The 25478-nt window shown below is 36.2% G+C and overlaps 2 protein-coding genes across 4 annotated transcripts; one reads left to right on the top strand and one right to left on the bottom strand.

Moving 5' to 3' along the window:
* Positions 1–594: 594 nt before the first annotated feature.
* Positions 595–12970, bottom strand: LOC113666384 (uncharacterized). The gene is made up of 13 exons (XM_027182161.2): positions 12079–12970; positions 11636–11840; positions 9177–9295; positions 7867–7938; positions 5808–5874; positions 5376–5451; positions 4678–5057; positions 4093–4218; positions 3204–3571; positions 2949–3037; positions 2280–2460; positions 1367–1505; positions 595–652 (listed from the first exon to the last, which is right to left on the bottom strand). The coding sequence occupies exons 1-13, from the start codon at positions 12556–12558 to the stop codon at positions 615–617; spliced, it is 2340 nt and encodes a 779-aa protein (XP_027037962.2). The 5' UTR covers positions 12559–12970; the 3' UTR covers positions 595–614.
* On the top strand, positions 12486–23972 carry LOC113666379 (uncharacterized). Of its 3 annotated transcripts, none has more exons than XM_089201983.1 (8): positions 12486–12622; positions 19712–19767; positions 20423–20542; positions 20618–20686; positions 21488–21703; positions 22468–22539; positions 22977–23086; positions 23855–23972. In XM_089201983.1, the coding sequence occupies exons 1-8, from the start codon at positions 12619–12621 to the stop codon at positions 23892–23894; spliced, it is 687 nt and encodes a 228-aa protein (XP_089058109.1). In that variant the 5' UTR covers positions 12486–12618; the 3' UTR covers positions 23895–23972. The 3 variants fall into 3 exon arrangements, with proteins under 3 accessions (XP_089058109.1, XP_027037957.2, XP_089058110.1); XM_027182156.2 differs by lacking the exon at positions 12486–12622 and adding an exon at positions 19496–19617; XM_089201984.1 differs by lacking the exons at positions 12486–12622; positions 21488–21703 and adding an exon at positions 19504–19617.
* Positions 23973–25478: the final 1506 nt, after the last annotated feature.

The raw sequence follows: 25478 nt of genomic DNA on the forward strand, positions 1-25478 counted from the left end.
AATTGCTCTTCTCACCATATGGTTTACAGTAACCCTTAATTCAGTTTCTAAATAAATGTCACAGCTAAATATTAAGTTGCAGTCCACAGTAATTTGACGGTAGTTAAAGGTACACAGTTATTAACATTGACTGAACAGTCCTGCTATGTGTGTGTGTGTTTTACTCGTTTTTGTCTTTTTTTCTTGACTATAAAACTGCATTACAGCCTGTTTTGACCAAATATACATTAGCCGTATTGGATTATTAAGGGAGAGTAACTCCTGTCACCACTGATGTCGTGCCAAAGATTAAGGACTATGCACACTCCCATCTTTTTCTACTGTTTTCCAGGTTCTTCATAGGAAATGTTTACACTTCTTTTCCACCCTAAATGCTCAACCTCTGTGCCCATGATAGTTTCTTCCTTCCTTGTCTCACCACACAATCCAAGTATTTTAGCTCCAAAAGTTAAGTACACTGAATATGACATATACATTATGAAATCACAAGTTGTGTCTTTGCCCTTTGATGACCTTCTCCTCTGATGAACTTTATTTCTTCTTGTTTGATGATAAAACTTCTTGTTTGAGTGTAAGAATGATTGAATGCCTTTGTTTGTTTGTTTGAACTGTCATCAACATTCTAGTTGTGCATCATACCTTGAATGGATACCTGCAAACATAATAAACAAGCTGACTCGTCAAGGTAGCAAATAGCCTCCTGAAGAATATGGATTGCACAGTATGTTTCTCTTCCATAGCTGTGTACTTAGAAGAATCATTTGCTCTTGTCATACTAATGTGAAATACCCAGCTCTTTAAAGCTTTTATAAAAGCTACACTTCACAGGTTCCCCTCAAACAAAAAGTCAGTGACCTGTGGCACCTGGGTACTGCAAGAGCACAATCCTGTGTCTTCTAAAACATGTCAGCGCTAACATTATTATTACAGCATCCTTCAAACATATGATCAGAACCCATAAACTCATCCCTTTCAAATGTTACCTTCATATGACACAAACTTATCTGATGTTGTTTACAGTTGTTGGAGAAGAGGGGGATTGTTAGAAAGAGCTCAAAGAGTTAGCAAATACTGGTATAGACTGTGGTGCTGTTTAAAACCAGATATAAACTTGCATAATTGTAAAAGAGCTATTTTTTTCCTATATACACACACTATTTATTCTATAAAGCATAATAAAAGTGTGTATATAAAATGTATTCAAAGAGCCACTATGAGAATCAGCAAATCAATGGCCATCTTTATTCAGTAATATCTAAGGAATTAAGACTTATGGCAGCAAATGTACAAAAGTGACTGAGTTATTTAAATTACATGAGAACTCATAAGCTGATCTCTAGGCTGTTAATCAGGGAGTAAAACATACCATAACTTGAGGGAATTCTTTTATCCAGGTTTGGAGCCATACACTGGCCACCAACATGGCCAAGACTTCCACAGTTGTAGCATGACACATGGCATCCATTTAAGGCTGGAAATTTCCTTGGATAAATACTTGAGCATGTCTGGGAGAATAGGAAACAAAATTTACCTCATTTATTCACAGAAAGGGACTGACAATTCTTTTACACCATCAAAGTACACAACTAGAAAGAAAACTTGCCTATTTTGCCGAGATAGAAAAAAACAGCAATTCTTAACTTACCTGTTAAAATTTTGAAACAGGTGTAACAGGGAATTGCAGGAGGAATTGTTTTGTCCTCCCCCCCCCCCCCAACCTTACTACATATAGTAAATTAAATCTTGCCTGCCATCATTTAAATCGCAAAACTGAGGGAGGACCTTTAGCATATCTACAACAAGGCTGTGGAACCAACTATCCATTAACCTAAAAAAAAGGTGACAACAATTGCTTCTTTCAGAAAGGCCTTCCACCGACATTTTCTAGCAAGCTATGATGAAGTAGAACATTTCAGTCCAAATGCAATTTAACCTGACTCAAGCAGCATATTTTATTTTATCTAGTTTTTAGCTTTTATATTCTTTATAGAGACCTGTTGACCAGCTTTATAACCCTTGACTACATTTTAATTCTAATTATGGTACTTCATCAGTTGAATTACTGTTGTGTATTACCCTCAAATAAAGTTATTATTATAACTATTATTTTTATCAACCTGTAAAAATTTCCAAATTTCTCAAGCATAAGACAGTTAACTGAAGACATATACATGTATGCTTCATTTTGGTTTAAAAAAATGTGAATTGCAAAATCAACTTGTCATATACAAATACTTAAACTGGGCCACCTGTGACAAAACTGAACAAAATTCACAAACCTGGGTTGCGGGTTCAGATAATATGTCACTTCCACAGTCACTGGCACTGTCACTTTCACTGACGCTTCGTAGGAACTCACAGTCTGAACCATAACTTTGAGCTAGGTTCACTGGAAAGCTTGAAGGTGAAGGAAGAATGTCTACCAATGTTAAACCATTTGATGTGAAGCAACCTCTTGTCCTGTGCCAAAAAAACAACCACTCACTACAGGCACTGTGTAAATCTTATTTCAAAGTATTAATTAAAAATACAAATGTAATGCACTTCTATGTTCTATTTTCTTAAAAACCTATTACCCTGCAGAACTGACTAACACATGCCTTTTATATCCTTGCATCTTCAGTACATTATTCAGGAAAATGCCAAAGGGAATGGGAAAACTCATCAATAAGAGGATTTTATCTTGAATAAGACAGGAAACTATCTTGTTGATTGATACACAATCAAATAATTATGGCAACTGCTGGAAAGAATGCATGAGTCAGATGATTGAAGGGACAAAAGATTGTCAGATTTTTAAATGAACTCCTTCACATTCATTAACTGGAAAAACTAAGCCCAGCACTAATTTTAAATAATCAAGGGCTGCACAGCTGTGTGAACCTGCACAATTTTACATCAATTACTAACAAAAGTTTTACTAATTAATAAACTTTGATGAGACATACCGAAGAACTTCCAGGTTCATTTGAAGCTTCTTTCTTGCTCCTGTTGTTAAGCCAAGTTTTTCAAAATCTTTATCAGAAAATTGCAACATCTACAAAAGGAACATAGTGTCAGCTAAACACCATATTAATTACTTCAACAACAATTTTTTCAGTTAGTAAGCATAAAATGTTTGGCCCTGCTTAAAATTTTGTTATGAAAATATCAATGTAGTGAAATACTTGAAACTTTTCAAAACAATTTAAGCTACAATTCACCTCATTAAAGGTCTTTCCTTTAAACACTTCCGAGTATTTGTGAAGTCTCAAATTCCTGAGCCAATCACAAACATTCACACCCCGGCTGTGTTGCCTCAAAGTCCAGTTTATGTTTCCAGAACAAGATCGTTGTGAAAGTGATGGTGAGTTGGCAGGAGACATGACAGGTGAAGTGATTGGAGATGGAGAAGGTGAAGGATAAGATGCAATGGGTGAAGATGGTAGAGTTATTTGCAGCGATGTTAAGGATGGAGGCAGTGAATAACCATTAGTATTTAACATGTGTAACATACTGTTACTTGGCTGAACAGCAGAATGAAATGGCTGTTTTACAGGCAGAGATACCTGTGTGGATGTCAAAAGAGATCCTAAACAAAGAGAATAGAGAAAACACCATCACATTAGGTACACTTGGATGTTGTTAACTGGATCAGCAATAATGACATATCATTAATGAATCTGAACATTAAAAAAAAAAGTATCCCCACAGTCAATTGAACCCTAAAATCCATTCAGTTTCCCTGACACTTCACCAGCTAGATCCCATGCCCCACATTTTCAAGCCCAACACAGTTCTCATTAGATCATAACCACCACTTCATTCCTTTGCAGGAGAAATAACCCTCTTCAATTTTCTTCCCACCACAGATGTGGCTTGATTCATATCTCAGCTGATGGTAATGACTAAAAAGTATCTGGGATTTAAATAAAATAATTAATTGGAGTAAGCCTAGATTTTTGTAATTTCATGTCACCTGTGACAATCATTTTGGTTACTTGTATCTGATAAACATTTTCACGAGTATCGTGGAATGAATCAAATGAGCCCATATGGATTGTGTATAGTTATTTACCTTTAAAACAGAGAGAGGAAAATTAAAATTGTTACCTGATGTTGACAAGGATGATGATGAAGGCAACAATGTTTGTATTGGCGCCATCTTAATAATTCCATTTTTGTGATGTTGGTCACTGGAAACAGATTTTTGACTTTCCTCCTTTTCCTTTGAGGTTTCTGAAATTGTTCACCACTGCATCACCAATCATAGTTCAACACATGACAATGCACTATTTTATCTTAACCCCTCATAACCCCTGAGAGTGATTAGCATCTGATTTCTCCTTACAATATCACTCCTGAATCACACATTAATGTCATGAGAATAAAGGAAATGATCACAACTAAAGAAACTCTTGATTGTTAGACAAATTCTCCTTGTCAGCATCTTAGTAAATGTACAGATATCAGTATGGAGAATATGAATACTGATGTAAGGGTGTAAAGAGTTAATAAAACTCTCATGATAATTAGTCCTTTCAGACATGAATTTTGATTACGTAACTTTTTAACTAAGAGTAAGGCTTAAAACAAGCACCAGTTGAGGTATATGTTTAAATAATAAAGAGCTTTGGTCCAATAATGTTGTAGTGTTGTGACAGTCACATATTAAAAAATCAGGCCTCCACAACTTACCACAAAGGATGGATTTAACCTCATTTCCATTTTCATCAATGTCAACATGTGATTCTCTCCCCACAATGCAAGTATCATTGTTCTTGGAAACATTCTCTGCAGAAAACTCGCTATTTGTTTTTTTCTTTATTTTTGTGCTTGTGACATCTGCACTCTTGACTTTATCTTTTCTACCAAGTGACTGTTCCCGCACAGCTTCAGCTATTTTATGAGGTGATTCAAACTCATTTTGCTTGTTTTTACAGTTGGATTGTTCTTCTGTTTTTGCTACACTCTTGTTCTTTTTGTTGTCTGATTTTCTCCTGATTCTTTTTTCACTTTGGAAAAATTTTACTACATGATCACAACCTCGAACAAACTCAGGAAGACTGCTAAACAACCTAAAGGATGAAAAGAATCAATGTTCTCTATAAGTTGAGAATAACTATAATTGTTGCTGCCAAAAATCATATTGACATCATTCATTATAAATTCGTATTTCTTCTTTCCAATCGTTTTTCATCAAGTTCTTTTTTTATTTTTCTTGTGCAACACTTTCATCAAAATTCTGTTTCTTTTTTTTTGCTTAATTTCTTTTTGTTCTGAAAATTTTTTGTGTGTGATTTTAATGGGTGAATCAGGCTTTTTCTGTCATAGTTGATAACTCAGAATATTAGTGGTTATAAATATATTACTAAAGATAAAAAACTAGACAAAACCTGGTATATTCTGAAATATCAGGGATGGGCAGTTTTTCTCCTTTAGGTTCTGGCTTGTTAAACATTCTGATTCTTCCTACAAAAAAATTTCAATCAATGATAAAGTAAAAGGAGCAAGAAAGTGAGGATGATGAGTATCATGATGTGATGCCATGTTTGAGAACTGAACTGACAAGACCACAGCAGTTGTAGGTAAATGCTCTGGTCACTGCATGATTCCTGTTCATCTCATAAAAACTTAATGAACACATCAACACATGTACTACTTGCATTTTTGTGCCCAGCATGTTGGCAGAATTGCAACAATGATTGTTTCCAAACATCAAACATCTGCTATATATTCATGCATATTTAAAGTAATGAAATAACACTTATCAATTACACTCTCATACTATTTTGAAAATTTAATAACTTAATAAAAAAAACTCTCACCAGGTAAAAAAGGGAGCTTCCAAGGATTGCCACTTGCATCAACTTTATTTGGATACATTTTGCGCAGCTTGGGATTTCAAAACAGAAATACACAATCAAATATGGGGATTTTTTTTGGTATGTCAAACCAAGATGAGCCTATCAAAACATATTAACACTTTAACTCCCATGAGTGACCAAGACAGAATTTCTCCTTACAATATCAATACAATATCAAGCAGAAAAGTGACGAGAATAGAGAAAAATATCAATTGGGGGATTATAAGTTGATCCAATACCAATTTCTCTAAACTAACATCACAAGAACTGTATCGCAGACAGTCAGGAGAATTATTAATGAGATCTTAGGAGTTAAAGGGTTAATGAAAAGTGTCTGCTTGTTAATGCCAATATCCCTAAAATTAGGTTGCTACGTGGTTCTTTGAGTAATAGACTTTGTGCACCAATTGTTTTTTGTTCACTACCCCGGCACCATATTTTGAAAAGGTACAAAATTCTGCAAGGAACTTCTTTAACCCTTTCACTCCCACATGTGACCAAGACAGAATTTCTCCGTACAATATCAATACAATATTGTAACAAGCCAGAACGGGCAATGTAGAGGAGAACACATACAAAACCAAGATGTCGGACCAACAAGATATATTTAATATAAGAAAAACAGATGTCGTCAGCAGACCACGAGGTCGTGACAGTGTCACGCAATATTGTTACAAATATCAAGCAGGGAGGTGATGAGAATAGAGAAGAATGTCAACCAAGGGATTATTAGTTGATCCAATACCAAATTCTCTTAACTAACATCATAAGAATTGTATGGCAGATAGTAAGGAGAATTACTAATTAGATCTTGGGAGTGAAAGGGTTAAGGCATAAAATGTGTGAAATCTCCTGGGCAGTGATACTAACATAAGATGAAGAGGAAGTACAAAGGCTACATGTCATAATAATAGTGGTGCAGAATTGTTCATATGTTCAAAGTTTCTTTTTCAAACCTGAAATTCACAAATGGTTTACCACTGATAAGGAAAGTAATCATGTAAAGAAAGTAACATGTCTGTTTTATTATATTGCATGTTTTAGCAACAGTAAAATGATCTCAAATTTCAAGCAAAGATGACAGAGTGCAGACACACATTCCTCAAAATATTTTTCTTCTAAAGGTTGTCACATTCTGTCAGAGAATTATTCATTTTTCGGGTTTCCAGGGAAAACTTGGTCAGCATTATGTAAAATGTCAATTTTTCTTCAAATGACAACAATTTACTAGAGAATTATAAAATATGGTATAAAAGTAACAGTGACCAGTAGTTTCATGAGCCTTGAGGGCATGTGTTCATGTTTATCTTCAAAATGTGACCTATAAATGCCCTGTTGTTGACAGCCAAAAGTAACACCACTTCACTCTGATGACAACCCTGGACAAAGTTTCTTAAACAAATTCCACCCTCTCAAGGTTTGAATAATTCTTATAAGTAGTCCAATAATTTTCCTATTACCAACTTTGAGTGGGCAAAGGGGAAAATATTTCAACAATCGGGACCACAATGTAATGTTAGTCTGAAATCAATCTGCTGTAAATATGTGTGACTTGCTTTCTCTCTTGGTTTAAATATTTTAAAAATCAATTGAACATAAATTTTCTAAAATTACTTTTTTGCACTATGACAATTAGGAAACAATGACAGCTTTCAAAAAATTTCACACTGTGAAAAAAATTTAGACCACAAGATAAATGTGGAAGTTGACTAAAAACTGTTCCCCCTCTCACAAAGGGCTGCCTCAGTAAACAAAACCTACGTTTTTGTAACTGAGATTACTAATGCTGCCTTAGCTCCACTTTTTCCCTATATAAATTCTGAGATTGGAGATCCCACCACAATCGACATGGAATTCCCAAGATTCATAGCAGTAAAATAAGCTTATAAAAATTTCCAAGTTAATTGGGTTGTCAAGCCTAAATGAAGAGACCCTTGGCATGGAAGATTTTAGCTCAACAAGTGCAATTGTCCTGGCTCTATGTCATGTGTCTGTAAGGGATTTCATCATATATCTGTACCTTGCACTGGAAGTCAAACATCTCCTCATATGTCCTGTGTATAGTTTCTGTTGTATTGTCTGACCAAGAAACCTACGAAGGACAAAGTTATTAGAAGACCCTTTGTATGCTGAGACTGCCCTGGTATTAACTACAGTATATCATTGAACAAATATTTACAAAAAAATTTCAGCCAATATGATTAAGAAATAAAACTTTTCAAAAGCTAATTGGTTTTTGTCATGCCATTTTCAACTCTAATACCATTTTTAAAAATTGTACATTTTAAATGGATTGACTCTGCATCAAGTTGTCACCTATTACCTTTTAAATATGTTTGGGCAATGTCATGCAATTACTTTCAGTGTTAATAGAAGTCAATAAATATTAGTTTCAATGGTCTTCACAGTTAGTTCATCTTGAAAACAAGTAGACCTTAAATCCTCTCTTGGAACCTTTTAAACCCCAAGAGTGACTAGTATCAAATTTCTCCCTACAGTACCACCCCTAAATCACATGTTAAGGTGATGAGAATAAAAGAATGACCCCAAGAGTGACTAGTATCAAATTTCTCCCTACAGTACCACCCCTAAATCACATGTTAAGGTTATGAGAATAAAAGAATGACCCCAAGAGTGACTAGTATCAAATTTCTCCCTACAGTACCACCCCTAAATCACATGTTAAGGTTATGAGAATAAGAGTGACCCCAAGAGTGACTAGTATCAAATTTCTCCCTACAGTACCACCCCTGAATCACATGTTAAGGTTATGAGAATAAAAGAGTGACCCCAAGAGTGACTAGTATCAAATTTCTCCCTACAGTACCACCCCTGAATCACATGTTAAGGTTATGAGAATAAAGGAAATGATCACCAACAAAAGAAGCTTTTGATTGGTAAACAAATTCTCCTTGTCAGCACCTTAGGATATGTATAAAGAGCAGTATGGAGAATATGTATATTGATTTTAGGGTGTAAAGGGTTAAGTGTCTCTGTCATGAAGAGGTTAATCTTCTCAACCCATTTATACTTAGTCCCCTTTAGCATTTTTCCATCTTCCTATGATTACATTTATGGATTTCTTTCAATTTGATGACATCTTTATTGCACAATTAAAGTAGAATATTAATCAACAACACATCAAAAGAGGTTTCTAATGTATAATCCAATGATTACTTAAATAAGTTCTTCTACAATTTTTCTTATAAGAAGTTACACAGCTTCACATCTCAGCTGAAATCTGTACACCACTAGTGCCTAAGTAATTATTGATTGTTGAACCTTCTTTTTTAACAAAACCCTATATCCACAACTTTTGTCATTAATTACCTGTAAGACATAACAATGATCGTCACGCTTTCTTGGATCATGTTTTGATCTTTTTTCCCTCTTTTTCTCCACAGCTTGCACACCTTGCACTTTAATCTCTTTCACAAAGACTGGAAGTTCTGAGAAAGAAAACAACAACACTGAAATCATGTTTGCTAAGGGAATTAATTCATTAAAAGGAAATATTTTCTGAAATAAAGCCTCAACAGTAATTCAACAAGTACCTAAACAAATTGTGTTGATGATAACAACAAGAAATATTTTGTAATAAAGGAAAATCCTGCATAAAAATTGGACTACCTAAGTATAATTTTTGTCAGAATGGTTCCTTGTGTTCCACTAAGATGGTTCCCATGCATTCTTTCTTTATTTTGGATGGACAACTGTTTCAAATACAAAGAGTTTGCAAAAGTAATGGAATTATTGTATTTTGAACAATATTCAAAAGAATTTTTCCCTTCACAGGAAAATAGTGGAAACAAGTAACTAATTCAAATGATAATTTTTAAATGAACTGTTGATTTTTGACTAGTCAATTGTTATTCTCTCCCAGTAGGAATTCCATCTGTCAACATCAAGACATTTCAAATAAATTGGCCTCGTATTTCATTAGCTATTTATCTACTTGTTATTAAGTTCTTTGTTTTTCTCCCAAGCACTCCATTGCTATCAAACTAAAGATCAAGTAAGTTATTACTGAAAGACAGGTGTTAGATAACGTAGACCACACACACTGCCTTTCTTTTTAACATCTTAAGAAAATCTCTCATACAAAAATGTTTTCACAATATACGCTAGGACACTGCAACCTCTGATCAAACATTGTTAAGAATAAAATAACATGAAAATTATATTTACATTCATCACACTAATATGACTGTGAAAAAAAAAATGGGACCCATCAAATGACAATAATAATAGCTTTGACAGAAACTATCCATCATGAATTTCCTAATTTCAAGTTCTGTACCAACAGTGTTTCTGCTTTATCTTTTTACAGGATGCAAATTATGAAATCCACTGTTTGATGACAACTTTCTACAGAAGCTTGACAACAGTCCTGTATGATTCAATGGATAAGTTAAGAAATATTTTTAAGAACTTTATAACTACACTGGTTAATCTCTGGCTCTGGGACATCCAGATAAGTCTGATTATTTTCAACAAAATGAAATCAAAGGTGACATGTTGTTAATGAAAACAACGGCAGTTGTCATATGGCAATCGTCATACCTTGATCATATCCCAGACAAGACTTCTGTACTAAATATCATTGCAGATTTCTGCTTCACCAAAAAACTATACTGATCCATCTTTCCTTTGCAACATCCATTCACAAAGTTCTCTATATCTAACCCAGTAATACCATGTGATTTTATGTCACCAAAAGGTTGTGCAGGGAATGTTTGAAACCATATGAGAGTCCGTGACGGAAACATCATGACATCATACGGTTAGTGTCGATTTCAGTTAAAAATAATCTGTAGCGTACTCACTAAGTAGAAAGCTGACTAACATATGTTACAAAATAGACTTCCCTACAGACTTCCTGCTGTTTGAATCCCTGAACAAGGGCATCATTAACTTCAGCTTAGTGGCAAAAGATACGTTACTTTTGGTTAAGTGAGAGGGTAAAATTATGTAGTAATGAAGGTCATGACATTCCTTTATGATTAAAAGTGGTGATAATCAATGGTAAAACACAGAGGGATGAGCTGTGCTCTATTGGTAAGAAACCAAAGATTGATTTTACCCAAACTAAAAAGCTCTTTCAACATTAATGCAAGAGTTGGGAAAAAATTTAGATGACAAATAGAGCACCAAAACAAAAAAATGTACGTGTCATGGAAGATGAGAGATTTTTTAATGATTCACAATGAATTCATAAGGTTCTTTGGATGAAGAATTCCTCACAACTTCCTCCGAACGCTAATATAATGACGAACACCAAACGGCTTTCATGAATTGAAATGTTATTGGATACAGAATAATTTTACTTCGTGTTTACCATTCTTTGAAAACACGAGCTTCTACGTATCGAATTATATGGCTTATCAAAGCATCTTTGTGTACCTTTTTGCTGAGAAATAAGCTTCGGCAGTTAATGGAAAGATCTCGAACGACCCCTGGAGCCGACCAGCTGAAATAAACCGATTCTTGTCTGAAAACCGTTCAACGGTTAAATGACAGAGGAAGGAAGAAAGTGTCACATGTCAAACTTAAAAAAGAAGACTATTATCGGCTGTTAATTTGCATATGTTTTGATTTTCGCCACGATCGTGATTAGAAAATAAAATCAACGTGAGAAATCACCAAATGATCACTTCGTCGTTATGATCAGAAATTAACAAAAAAAAAAAAAACTAGAACAGAAAGACGTCGAAATAAATTGGATTAACTTGGATGTAAATTTTTAGTAAACGTCGGATCGTCTTCAATTCAGCTAAGTAAATAATTACCTTTAAGAGTGTTATCCTTAGTCAGGGAAGAATCGCCGACATTTGCACTCTCAACCTTAAGGATTTCATTTACGGTGGCTTTCTCTTCCACAGATTCTTTCTTTTGTTTTTCTTCGAACAAAAGATCATCTCGAGCATCCTTCTTTGCTGAAGCATCTTGGTCACACGAAAAAGTCGAAGAACCACTGCTTGCTTCAGAGACAGTCTAACGACAAAAAATTAGGAAACAATCAAAATCTACCTATTACCTCAGGAGTAAATTGTAAAATAATGCTAAGGCCCGATGCTAATTATCTGGGGAGCCGGAAGGTATCTTAAAGATTTTCAAAACATGTAGCAAATGTAAGGTGACCTTTATGTGTGCAAATATCAATGTAAAAAATATTTTTAAAACGGTTAAAAATTCTGTAATAAAAATAGATTGAATTAAAAGTTAATTTTACCTCGCTTAAATCTGATGTATGATTTGCCGATTGTTTGAGCTGTTTTAATTTTGCAGACAAGGTGTGTTTTTGATGAAATGAGAACGCTGGGTGGTGAGCGGACATGGTGATCAATAGTGAGAGTTCAGTGAAGAATTCCTCTTCTCCCAGACTCGATGGCTGAAAGTCATTCAGAATTCCAAACAGCACCGAAGCTGCTTGGCGATTGCTTGAATGCAGCAACGCTAGTGAAACACACAACCTCCGACGGACATGAACATCGTATAAACATGTCAGGCAGCTCAGATCAAACGGATTGTTCGCCGTACTCTCGGGTTGTCGGAACGCCGGGTAATCTCTCTGGACCTGGGCTTCAATAAACGTGCCTAAAAATCGAATTTCCCACGGCAGGCAACAGTCTAATAAATTGCACATGAGGTCGATACGATCATCTCCATCGAGGCTTTTGAACCATGATATGACGCTTTCTTTCTGAATCATTGCACAAATGAGTGTTCCCAATATTGTGCCCTCCAACTCAGGAGCTGAAATGTTTATGCGATGGGTAAGTGAGCATCACTGAAAGAGTATTTCAACACTACCCCTGTCATTAGAATCAACTTAGCGGTCACTAGACCTCTGTGCTAATGGAATGGTGGGAACGATTAATCACCCTTCAGCCAAGAACCAATCACAGTCTGCGTTGTTAGGTACTAAGCCGCATTTCAACCAATCAAAATCTGCCTTTTGTCACCTGAGATCGTCAAAAATGCATTATGCGTCGCATTGTGCAACAAACAGGAGACCTATTGACAAAGTTCCTTAGGTCAAATCGAGCTAAAGGAGCGTTTGTATAAAACCACACCCTGACTGTGAGGCGAATTACATGAGATGATTTCCTTGTTTGGGAATCTTGTTGCGTAAGTCGCACAGTTGTTTAAGCTTGATTGTGTAGAATTCCGAGACATCCTCGTAAGAGAATCCCCACTAACGCAAAAGCGTCAATATCTGAAGCATCACTCCAGTAACCTTTGGCACCCGCTCAGCTGTTGTTCCGTTACGTTTGTCGTATTTATGCTTCTGTTACTAAAAACTGCTAGCAAAATCTGCGCATTACCTAAAAGCTGAAGGATTTGCACGAAAACTGGCAACTACAAGAGAAAGATGGAAAACATCTTGTCTAACTTTAAGCCTTTAACAGTTAGTAAAGAGGGCGTGATAGAACCAAGAGCGAAAAAAGCCTGGAGGCTTGGAGAGACGTGTTGTTTTGAAGATCGCCGAACACTTGGTCATTGACACGAATTCCGAATTATAACAGTTCTTAAGACTTGGTCATTTACACGAATTCCGAATTATAACAGTTCTTAAGATAAAATTGCTAGGAAGAAATTTCCTTGCGCCACAGTCGTATTTGTTCTTTCTCTTCTTCGTGATTCCCATGTTCCATGAATTAAATTTAAATGCAACACTGATCTCTCTTCGGCTAGATTGGGTTTTGAGGGGGAGTTGCCCTAACTGTTTATCATCGACCTCGCCGTATCTTGAGCTCTCAGGCATAACTTTCCTTCAGTTTATTTTGAAAATAAACCTCAACCATAAAAAACAAAGGTTTGAGGAGTCTTGATTCTATTATTCTAATTACATTCTGTAACAAGTGCCAATGTCAGAAGATGAACAAAACCATCAATATTGCTGGAATCCTAACGCAAACACATTCGGAAATAGCTTTTTGAATCTTTCCGCCAGAGCGGTAAATAGCATCGGAAGTTTTTTCACCGTGAAAACCCAAGAATTTGTCACTAAGAAACGACTCGACACGAAACACGAACTATGTGCTGAGACAACAAATTTCAAAATCTCGTGCATGATGATTGTGCTTAGAAGAAACTTGAACCAGACAGAAGAGTTAGAAGTATGATCTGAGGGCTCGCTCATCCTCAACCTGCACTTTAGCGCTCTGGCTCATCTGACGCTCTGTTCACAGTTTGCATGTCATTTCAAAATGTTCAGCAAAGCCTTGTTTACATAATACTTAACATTTTATTCGGTAAATTAGCTTAATTCACTGGACTAATTGAGCTGACGCAATGTAAACCGATTTAATAGTTTATAAACTGAGTTGTATATTAGTTACTCATTGAATTCCTTCACGGAGGCTTGTACAAATGAAAATTGTCATAAGAGTGCTAGCTATAGAGACGCCAACATCCATATCTTTGTAGAGTAATTTTACATAGTAGCCAGATGATCCGAAGCACTGATAAAGTTGCATCTTTTTTAGGTCATTCGTGGACAGTTATTGCACTGCAACATTCGCAAAAAAGCAATAGGTGGTGATGCTTTCAGCATTTCCAACTTGTTCAATTCATCCGACCAAAAAGGAACTCGCCTTTAAAGAACTTTGATCCTCCGTAGCGCAGTACTTCGCAGTTGGTTTTTCAGTCTTGTTACCTTATGTCATGCATTATTTTGCGGTTTTAAAATGACAACAATACGAGAATTCATCATTTGCATCCGATCGGATCAAACAACACATATTTTCATCGCATGAGGTTCACTTTTCGAAAACAACATATTTATCAAATACCACCTAAACAACAATGCCTTCATTACACAAAGAACTGGTTTTTTTCGGGGGGCATTCTAGAAATGGATACCTAATCCTCTAGGAATTGTTTACCGAAACTATTTTTTTTTACAGTATTCAGTCCTATTTTTAACGAAAGTTCAATTTGATTTTTTAAAGAACTTAAGACGGATAGTTTAAAAGAAAGACGATGCATTACAACAAATTGTAATGAAATAACTTTAATTTTCATTTAACTTTAAGATTCTCTTTTTTCATGATAAGAAAAATTAATATTCTTTTGAAAATTCGTCTGATACAAACTATTTTTTAATTTGCAGCAGGAACAAAAAAAATGAAATCTTCAGGTTTTGTGGGCCACCGTTTAACAGTGTGATAAACGTAACATACACAGCAGTAGAACTCCATTCAAGTTTAGGGCTCTATGTGCTGGAATTCTGGAATTTTGTCAATTTAGACAACGAACCATTTAAATCGAGTAAAAAGTAGTCTGTTGTCTTTCAAAAATAACCTAATTCGCGCTGTTACGACCTTTGTGTTATCTGTATATCGCGTGATCCAATCCTTACATCACATGTTTTTTAATAATGACCATCCTCCTCCGTAATGAAAGAATGAATGTCTTACAAACACGCAACATCCAAGAATCCAATTCTCAGAGGTCAAAAGTTATGTTGCCGTCGCCTGTATCATTCACGTCATTGTCGTGGGAATGCGATTAGAACATTCGAGAGGCGATTTCCTAGTAGCATGAAAAAGTCATTTCATTTCCGATTTCTTAGTCGTCTCACTTTTTTTCTAATTCGCTAGATTCAGCTTATCGCAAGGCAGATAAAAAATTCAATATGCTGAAAGTGATAACAGACAATAATATTCATTTACCTGTCAGATAAAAGCAGTTAATCTTTATTACTCTTACTAAAAAATTCTTGATACTGAAATCTTGACACTTTGAAACTCCCATTAGAATTTCAATTGAGTAACACAGTAACGAAAATTAAAAAACCAAACCACAACCCTGATTTTTTTTAGCACTGTAAGGCTCTCTAATTCTGCTTGTTGTAAATTAGCACTAACGGTAAAATCTTCTCTCTAAGACAGAGAGGCGCTAAGTTGTAATTGGTTTTTCCAAAATTAGCAGCTTTGTCAACTTTTACTGAGGTAATCATCGAAAATTTATGATTACCAATAGGTAACTAGTCAACAAGAGCCACTGGATTATGATGCAGAGGAATTAGTAAAAGAGGAAGTTTCACTTGTTTATTTAGCGGTCTCAGTCAGCTGAAACAGGTCACGTCTTCTTTTATGATTTGATGGGAAAATGAGTTATTCCCACAGCGAGCACGAATGGTGAAACTCACTCACAGCAACAAAGGTTCATTTAGTATTTCGAGATCGTGGCTGTTCGTGTTAGAATAGCTTCCTTGGTGTGTTTTTTTCGAAGAAATATATACTCTGAACATTAAAAAAAAAAAATTTTTTAAATATAAAAAAAAAACGTGAAATTTTATCCCGATGAGATAATATTCAAGACAAAAGGCACCGCCAGTCTCGTGTGCAAATCACTCCATGCCGCTGAAGGCTGAAGCTTCGCTGGAGCTACGTTCGGTGTGAAGTTCCCTACTCGGCTTTTATCAGTTAAGAATAGGGAGCTTGTCTTACTAAAATGAGAAAGATCCATTCAATAAAGATATTCTCAACTATGTGACACCGAACTGTTAGTGTATAACTGATGGTCGATATTAACTTTGAAAGTTCGACGTTATGGCCGTTTTGAAAAAGTTTGAGTCTTATATCAAAGTTTTGAAATTGTGTACAAAGAAACAGACGGTGTTGTGAATGAAAGCGGGCTGAAACTCAAGTTTCAATGCCCACTGTTATTTTTGCCAGCGTCATTAACGATAATTTTTTTAAGTAACTTCAGCTCTAAGTAGTTTTAAACTGTTAAAGCACTCTTTGTTTGGGGGATTCCTCCACGTCGTTGTCATCACCATGGTGATGAACTGTTACGTAATCAACAACTCAAATCGTAAATAGAGTCAAAAGTGGGATAAACAAGACATTGAACACCAACATTGGAATTGCAATTCAAAGACATTCTCATAACCATAGATTCTTGATTATTACCAGCCTGCGGTACACAGTGGTCGTGTCAGCTCAGAGCTAGAGCCCTGATATACCTCTAGTACCGTGCGACAATCGCATGATCACTAATTCCTTACATTTCAATCAATCACTGCTGGTGGGTTTAAATCACGCAACGTGCATCTAGCTCACCTTCGTGGGTGGTCTCTGTTGACTAAACGTGATCAGGCAGAGATACTCCGCGGTTCACGGGGCATAGAGGACCTTGATTCAGCGGAGCTTTTTCTCCTTTTAAGTAAGGCTCTGTTATCACTTTCATTTCTTCGTGAAGTACACCTCCCTCCCAAAATAGAAATTGCAAAAGTTTTAGAATGAGAGTTATGTGGAACATTAAAATGGTTGACATAGGCAACAACCAGTCACAGAACGAGTAACATTCAACAATAGCATCGAGATATAGGCAGGGGTCGCACTGTGGCCTTATTTTTCTTATGTCGCGTCATAAGTTGTCCCATAAATATGTCGCGACATTTACACCACGGGAGTCATGGAGGTCGCACTTGCGCGACATAAATGATATTTGAAACCAGTCTGTCAACTCTTTATATTTCACGCGCGAAAAGAGCGCCAAATATAATTTTTAGACATGAGGCTGGTGCTAGTTTTATTAGCGACATTTCTCCAATCTCTGTTTAATTTGTTCAATGTACAAAACCTTATTGGTTTGTACGCATTGTACAACATTCGCCAACGGCAAATGTTGGCCCTTGCCGCTTTTAACCGACGTCGACGGATGTCAATTACTGGGTTGAAATTCGCCATGATGAAACGTTTGAAGAGAAAACCGGTGACTAAAATTTTAACCCGATAGCTGTAGCTAGCAGTGCACACGTGTTGCCTTTGCAGAATTGCAAAACTCCAATTTCTGCCCGTATTTCAGATTTGATTGACGTTGACGACAGAAGAAAAATAAAAAATTGTTATTTTAAGGCCATTAGACAAGATATGACCTGCTTTGAGGCAGGACATCGGCTTGTTTGATCTTTAGGTCCTTCGGACATAGCTATGTCTGGACGCGACAAAAGGGTCGCACTTGTCGCAAGCATGCTATGACAGATTCTATGTTCAATGTAAACACCAAAAGCACTAGTGCGACCCCTGCCATAGACAGTTTATTTTCAAAAAGAAAAGAAAACAAACCGAAAGTTAAATTTATTAACATGATACCCTATTAAAAACTAGCTATGTTTTTGGAGATTTGAGCCTCTCTCAGATACCCCTTGCCAACCCAAAAGGTATAATAATGGATGTTTCACGAGTTATCGCGTGGCTTTATCTTTCTACATACAGACAGTTTTGATTAAGGAAGGATTTTATCTTCACCTGTGGCTTAACCAACATCGTTAAGAGCTTCTTATATTTCGACAACAAAAACTGTTCATTTTTATATGATGGAGAGAAATTAAAGGTATTGACAGACAAATATGCTCTTTAATTTATGACACGAGTGAAGATCGAAGTAATCATTCACTTTATCAACATCGTGTTGAGAGTGTCAAAAACATTAAGTCCCTTAAACAAAGAGAGGCATTGAAGAAACCATTGACCTCCTGTAAAGATCGGTGAGATAAAACAGAGAAAGAGAGCGTCAGTTTGACCGACAATTTGTCGTAAATAGGATTACAAGTAAAACAACAAGGTAGATATACCAAATTGGATTATAAAAAGAAGTTTTCCTAATCAAGATTCAAAAAGTCTTCAAATTACGAGTTCTAATTTTATTCCAGAAACAATAACATAAAATATTTTCCTAAGTATCTTATAGAATAAGGCAATAAAAATATACGAGTGAGGTTAAGATGTAAGTTTTCATAAGATTGTATTCGAAAACCGCATAAGTGGAGGACGATGGGCAATAAACCAATGAGTTGTAAATTGATTTCGCGTTCCTTTGAAGTCTACTGTTGTACAACGAGTTCTTTTCTGCAATGCTATTTGCAATATCTGGTCTCACGACGGATTGCATTCCTTAGAGCTTTTTCAGTCAGCTTTTCCAGTCAGCTTTTCTAGATCGTCCGTTAAGCTTTTTCGAAAGGCAACGTTTGAGGTCTTTGAGACAGAAGGATGTCTAGGATGTCAACAGTAATCAAGTTGCGAAAGTAGAATAAGGATATTTATAGTAATAATACTAACAATAGAGCTTAGCGTCGAAATAAAAATTTTTAATACAACTCTTCAGTTTCTCGGTAGGCAGGTTGTAGAAGTTTCGTTGTCTTCAAACCTTCTTCCCGGCGTAAGGCTGGTTTTAAACAGAGCTTTTGTCTCCATCATGCATAGTGGGGCGGATTGGGAAAGTGAAACCTGCGGTGTTGTCCTGTTAACGTACGTGACTACAAGGCGACTCAGTTGATCGATAGTCATCAGACGGATGGTTTATCAGTGCCATCAATAGGCAGATGATCAGCCGATCAATTCAGTAGATCGCTGTCAGAGTTTATCACGCTAAATCTCCCTACAACTGCTTTATGTATGCTTCCGATATTCATTCTGTTCTTAAACTTTATACTGTAATGAAATTTGGAAGGTATCTGAATAAAAACGCCCTTATGTGATGAGATGAAAAGTGGTTGTTGTCTCCTGATATCACAGAGTGCTGTACTACTTTTGACACTCAAATCTTAATTTCCCAGATAAAAAGTTCCCCGAGCTTCCGGCGCGCGCGCGCGCGGTTTCTTTTTAAAAAGCTCTTTAAGTCGTCATCATGTTAGCTACGCAGTCACTGCAGAACTCTTTGACTTAAAATTTGAAAACAAAGTTTCTTCATTCAAAAATCGCTCTCGTTGCTAGAATGGGAAATTGTTTTAGTCTTGTGAAGTCAAAACCTAATTGTAAGAAGCTGACTTTCCTATTAAAATTATTTTTCTGACAAGGAGATGACTAAACTTGATGATACATGTTTTTGGATGTTTTAATTGTTTGCAGATAAGAAGGAACTCAAAGAATGGAAAAGAATGATGGAAAGACAACTTGCAGAAAAGGCAAGTGAACTGAAAGAGTCTTTTCTTTCGTTTTATAGAGCAGCCTTTTTTTACAATTGACCGTGTTATTTTTATGGAAGGGCAACTCGGCTAAGCTCGTGTAATGCAGTTTTCCGAATGCACAAAACGACTTCATGGGAAGATACAGCCACTGCGGGCAAGACAGTGATTATGATTTCCTCTTCTGTGCTTATAAAATTCAGCCTAAAGGCCTCCATTTCATACGTCTTGAATTTCATCTTGATGTTTTAGACCCGAAGGGTGTAATGATAAGTCAAATTTGCGCGTTGCCGGCAGAACAGTCAGGACAGGGAGAATTATTCCTTCGTCATGGTGAATCATTCGTTCTGACGAAGTATTCGCTGTGACGAAGGGCTAACGTTATAAAAATTAGCTTTGAAACACTTTACGGTGGCCAATATACATTATCAACTCAGTTGATAAAACCAAACATGATTATCTCGCATTTAGAACGTCAGCTTTTCCTTTGCCAGAGCGGTGGGAAACAAGATTTGTTGGAAAAACAATGCTCTGTGTCAAATACCAGCTTTATTTCAAGAGGTTAATTAGCTATAACCAACTTACTACATCGTTTCCTATTTTCTCAGTCGACTATAATGAAGATGTCTATTTGCAACTTTATTTCTTTTTGCAGAACAATGCAATAAGTAATCTGAATGAAGTTCTACGACAACAGAACAAACGTATCCAACATATCCATAACAACAACCAAGAACTATTAGACGCCATTGAACACATCATAAAACAGTTAAAGGTAAAGATCGTTCCTAAGGTTTTTCAAAACTTAACTTCAAAAATGATAAAATCAACCAACTGATTTCAATTTTAGGCTAAAAGTAATGAGGCTGAACAAGATGAGAAATTTGAGATCTCCGACAACCGCACCCGTGTACTACAGGTAATGACAATTCCTTTCTAGACTGCAGCTTGTTGACCACAACAACAACAACAATAACGATAACAATAACAACAACAGAAACAACAGCAACAACAACAAACACAACAAAAACAAACACACTGACGAATAACAACAAAAACAAGCACAACAAGAACAACAACAGCAGACACAATGATAACAACGAGAAACAGCGACAACAACGCTGAATAACAACAAACAAACAACAAACACAACAACAAATATCACTAAAAATACAACAGCAACAAAACGTTCACTTAGAAAGTGCAATGATTTCGTTTATAATTTTTTCATTCTTAAATCATTTTGAAAAGACTATCAAAGGATTTTCAATCGTTAACGAAGATTGCCGAACAAAAGCATACCGGAACTGTCTCTCAAAATTCACTCAGAAAACCGTTAATTATGAACACCTGAAAGGTCGAGGGCAGGCTCTTTGGCATAGCGCTGAATGAGAAAAAATTTCTTTTCGTTTTTATTTTTATTTTATTTTATGGTGGGATAGGTAATGAAGCTGCTCTGATTAGTCAAAAACCTTCAGCTCGTAATTAACTAAGTTAACGGAATGTTCGCGGTTGTTTTAACAAAATTCTGAATGCATTTCTTTTATGAAATTGAGTTAAACAAACCCCGCATAGTTTCAGGATAACTGTTTCACCAAAAAATATCAAGAGTACAATTTTAATTCACATATCATAATGTAGAGACCAGTCTTGTACCCTGTGGCGTTGCAAATTCAGAATAACCTCTTAAAAATGAAATGAATGATCATCATTTAAACAGAGCCGTGTTTCTGTTCTGACTTCGAATCTGAGAGAGGCAAGCCAGCGAATCGAGACGCTGGCATCAAATTTTGAAACGACCAAACATGAACAAGAGGATAGATCGATATTGATTTCCTCTGCGATGAGTGAATTTAAAGAATTGACTCAGAGAATTACAGATGTTGGTATAAACCTATCACAGCTGGAATTTAAAGTTCTTCAAAATGAGAAAAAGGTGAGGTAATCTGAGGATATCAAGTTTCCTTCATAGTGCTAAATCGTACGTATATGGTATATCAAAACATATTTCAAATTTGACAAACACTATAACAGAGTCGATCACAAAATCTGACAAAACATTAAGACTGACTAAGTTTTAATCAGAAAAAATTGAAAAACCTCCAGAGAAAAAAAATAACTAAAAATCTAAAGATAATTTGGCATCGTTAGTTGTGGAACATTTTGTATTGTATTGTTAAATGTATAAAAACAGCCAAGGTGTCTCATGGAACTTGTATATACGGACTCGCTTTATTTTGAGCACTTTACCTGGAGAAGCTCAACTGACATTTCATAGGTTTTTGCAACTTTTTCTTGAGACTGGAAAACGTTAGAGGCAAATATTTTCCAGTCCGGCGCTCTAACTCAGTCGCTAAGTACATATATACTCTTGACCTGTCAATCATAGAGTAGACTGTACAAATCTGAAAGTCTGAAAGTCAAACTAAACTAATTTTTCGGGAGTCAAACTTACATATGGATTTTCAGCTCGATACATTTCGTCAAAAATCAAATATTCCAGGTTAAAAAAAAGATAGGTTAAGCAGTCCTCCTTGAGTATGAGGACAGGAAAACAAACATACAAAAACGCTGTACTGATTTTGAAACTGCTGTATAAATCTGTCATTCATAAACCGTAACAGTATTGTCGGCAATAAAATGCTACTTGACCACTTTCTGTGCGAAAAAATAACCTGCATCATCACCCTCTTCTTTCAGATTAATCAGGGGATAAATGTTAAAAAGCGAACGATGCTTGAGTCCTTGTTACAGGAGATTAATGAACTTGAGGTAACACTGATTAAAGTGATTTAAGTGAAATTGAAATCTTGACATTTATCCTCAATATACAAGGGAGTTTAAAGTCATTCAGGTTTTTTAAACATTTAACTCAAGGCTCTACGACGCGTCTGTGATTTTTCTCCAAAGCTTGTGCTTCTCTTTCAAACAATCATGCCGTTTGTTAACTCTCGTTTTCCCTCGCTTTCAGTAGTTTGGTTGTTTTTACTATGAGCACTCATCGGTTTGTTGTGATATCTTAGTTTCTGGTTGATCGTTTCTTTTATTTCCCAATCGAAATGCACTCTCAGCAATATTCACGGCTCCCTTTCTCCACAGAGTACCCTTTTGTAGACCTGTTTTCGCCTAATTGTAGTTTCTCGGAATCCATCCATCCCAGTTTAACCCCAAGCGAAAAGAAACAATTCGTTACAAAACACTCTTTTCAGGATGAAAAGGATGGCCTGCTAAGATTTACTGAGGAGGCGCTTGGCATTGGAGATGAGGACAATAGAATGAAACTTTATGAGAAGATTAATGGCACTCTGGAGAAAGTACGGTAAGGTGCCGTGCTCTCAGTTTATGTTGGCTTGAAATGATTAAAATGAAGCTGGTGCTGAGCAGTATGTACATATTTTTTTATTTTTTTGAGTCGGAGGAACACGAGGTATGATTATGGGTGTTTTGAGAGGCCGTGGTGTAGCTGTGGTAACCTAATATGTCAAAAAGAAAATTTGGCTTTTTTTTCACGATTTCCAATGAATAAACGTTTCCTTCTTTTAAAAAAGGTGTTTCCATCGCTTTTTTTAATTTTCTTTTTAGATCTCTCAAATAGTGAAAAACTCATTTGAACTGTAGGATACTGGCACAAAATAAATATTGTAATCGTTATGTTTATTGCTATCATCATTATATAAACTACGATCCATCAGAGATTTGGTGCAAAAAAATCGATACTGTTTTGAACCCTCCCAAACAACGTTAACATTGACGTAGGTGCTTTAATCCTTTAACTCCCAAGATCTCATTATTAATTCTCCTTACTGTCTGTCATACAGTTCTTGTGATATTAGTTTGGAGAATTATGTATTGGATCAACTTATAATCCCCTGACTGATATTTTCTTTATTCTCGTCACTTGTCTGTTTGATATTATATTGATATTGTAGGGAGAAATTCTGTCTTGGTCACTCACGGGAGTTAAGGGTTAAAGTCTATCTACAGTGTATGTTGCACCGTAGATTGTCAATTATAAACGTCTTCTGAATAAAAGCCATTTTTATTCTTTTTCCTCTTATTTATCACTCTTCTTTGTTCTCTTTTTCAGTCGCTTTGAAGGCTCTCAGCAAATCGCAACATCCTTATGAAAAGCAACCACATCATTCTTTTTGATAACGATATGTCAACAATGTGTGCTTTGATTAATAAATATGGTAAAAATTAAATTTCAACTCTTTGCGCTGTTTGGGATTAACGGACGTGTTCTCAGCGAATAAGCATGCCGAAATTTTGCATGCGTAATATCAGATCAGTAATATTAGATAGGAAAAAATGTAATCTTAGTGTGTATTAATGGAGTCTGTCTTTCATTTACATCGGTTGGCTGGACTCATAACAATCTATAAATAGTTGTCTCGATAACTGTGTAAGCTCGAAGGAAAAAAACAGATGTCCCTTCTTTGCAGCTATCAAAATGTAAAGTATGGTTTGAGCCAACAAGTTAACTTCTGGGTGTAGTTTTTTTATGGCCTCTCCAGATTTTCTATAACGTTTTTCAGTGAAGTACAAACGATGGCCTCTTGAAGAGGAGGAGACAAAGCTTGGAAATAGACTCAAAGCGGTCACAATCTCGTCCTCTGAGACTGCAACTAACGGCGCCTAACCACAACAGTGCTCGAATTCAAAACATCAAAATAAACATTCCACTTTACTGCGACTTTCAGAAAAAGATGCTCTGAAAATCCTACAATCCAGTACTTAAATCGTAACCGTCATACAAAATTTAGAAATGACAAAACTCACCAGATTTTCTGTAACGTTTTGCAGTGAACCACAAACGATGGCTTCTTGAAGAGGAGGAGACAAAGCTTGGAAATAGACTCCAAGCGGTCACAATCTCGTCCTCTGAGACTGCAAATAACGGCGCCTAACCACAACAGTGTTCAAATTCAAAACATCAAAATAAACGTTCCACTTAACTGTGACTTTCAGAACGAGATGCCCTGAAAATCCGACAATCCAGTACTTAAATCGTAACCGTCATACAAAATTTATAAATGACGAAACTCACCAAGTCGTGGAATGGCCAGACCTTTTTGGGACCTAAATTAGTCAGGGCGGAAACTTTGAAGGAAACGTGAACTTTCCTTAATTAATGAAAAAAGTGTTTTAAGCCGTCTCGACAAGATTCCGAAGGGCCCCACACTCATAAGAACAATGGCGAAAACAATAGGTTACTTCCGAGGCAAATGGTTTGTTCAAGACTACACTGGGGTTGTCGTAATCTTTCCACCGTCTCCGACGGCACCTGACCTCAACTAGAGCGTAACATAGAAAAGTCGCGTTGTTTTTCCAAATAAAACGTGAATAATTCGCTGTCAGGGTTTTCGTTCACAGACCACTTAAATTTTGGGGAATTAATGTTGCTGTTTTGCAGAAAAAGGCTTGAAAACGTACAAGGTTGAAAACTCATGCGCTGGGCTACTGCTGTGCTCATTAAGTTCTTTGTCTCGTCAAGTTCTCGTTGCTTTCTCTGTTGTGGTTTGCCTCAAGTGCCTTTTGTCTCGCTACCATTCCCAGTTTCTTATTGCTGACCCGCCCGCATTTCTCAGTGTGTTCTTGTGAGTTGTTTGTCAACCCTCCGTTTGTTCACAGCATGGCGGGTCAGCAAAAAGAAATGGGGAGTGGAGGCGAGAAAAAAGCCGTGCCGAATGCAAGGTTCGGTAATTTGT

The sequence above is a fragment of the Pocillopora damicornis genome, chromosome 3, assembly GCF_964200805.1.
Source record: "Pocillopora damicornis chromosome 3, jaPocDami1.2, whole genome shotgun sequence".
In the NCBI taxonomy this organism is placed as follows: domain Eukaryota; kingdom Metazoa; phylum Cnidaria; class Anthozoa; order Scleractinia; family Pocilloporidae; genus Pocillopora; species Pocillopora damicornis.

Excerpts from the sequence above, each read along its gene's own strand:
- LOC113666384 (XM_027182161.2), bottom strand. The coding sequence starts at position 12,558 with ATGATTCAGAAAGAAAGCGTCATATCATGGTTCAAAAGCCTCGATGGA. Across the intron at positions 5,452-5,807 it reads GAAGCTCCCTTTTTTACCTG|GAAGAATCAGAATGTTTAAC; the intron begins GTGAGAGTTTTT and ends ATTTTTTTGTAG. Across the intron at positions 4,219-4,677 it reads GGTTAAATCCATCCTTTGTG|AAACCTCAAAGGAAAAGGAG; the intron begins GTAAGTTGTGGA and ends GAACAATTTCAG.
- LOC113666379 (XM_027182156.2), top strand. The coding sequence starts at position 19,578 with ATGGGAAATTGTTTTAGTCTTGTGAAGTCAAAACCTAATT. Across the intron at positions 19,768-20,422 it reads AAAGACAACTTGCAGAAAAG|AACAATGCAATAAGTAATCT; the intron begins GCAAGTGAACTG and ends TTCTTTTTGCAG. Across the intron at positions 20,687-21,487 it reads ACCGCACCCGTGTACTACAG|AGCCGTGTTTCTGTTCTGAC; the intron begins GTAATGACAATT and ends TCATTTAAACAG.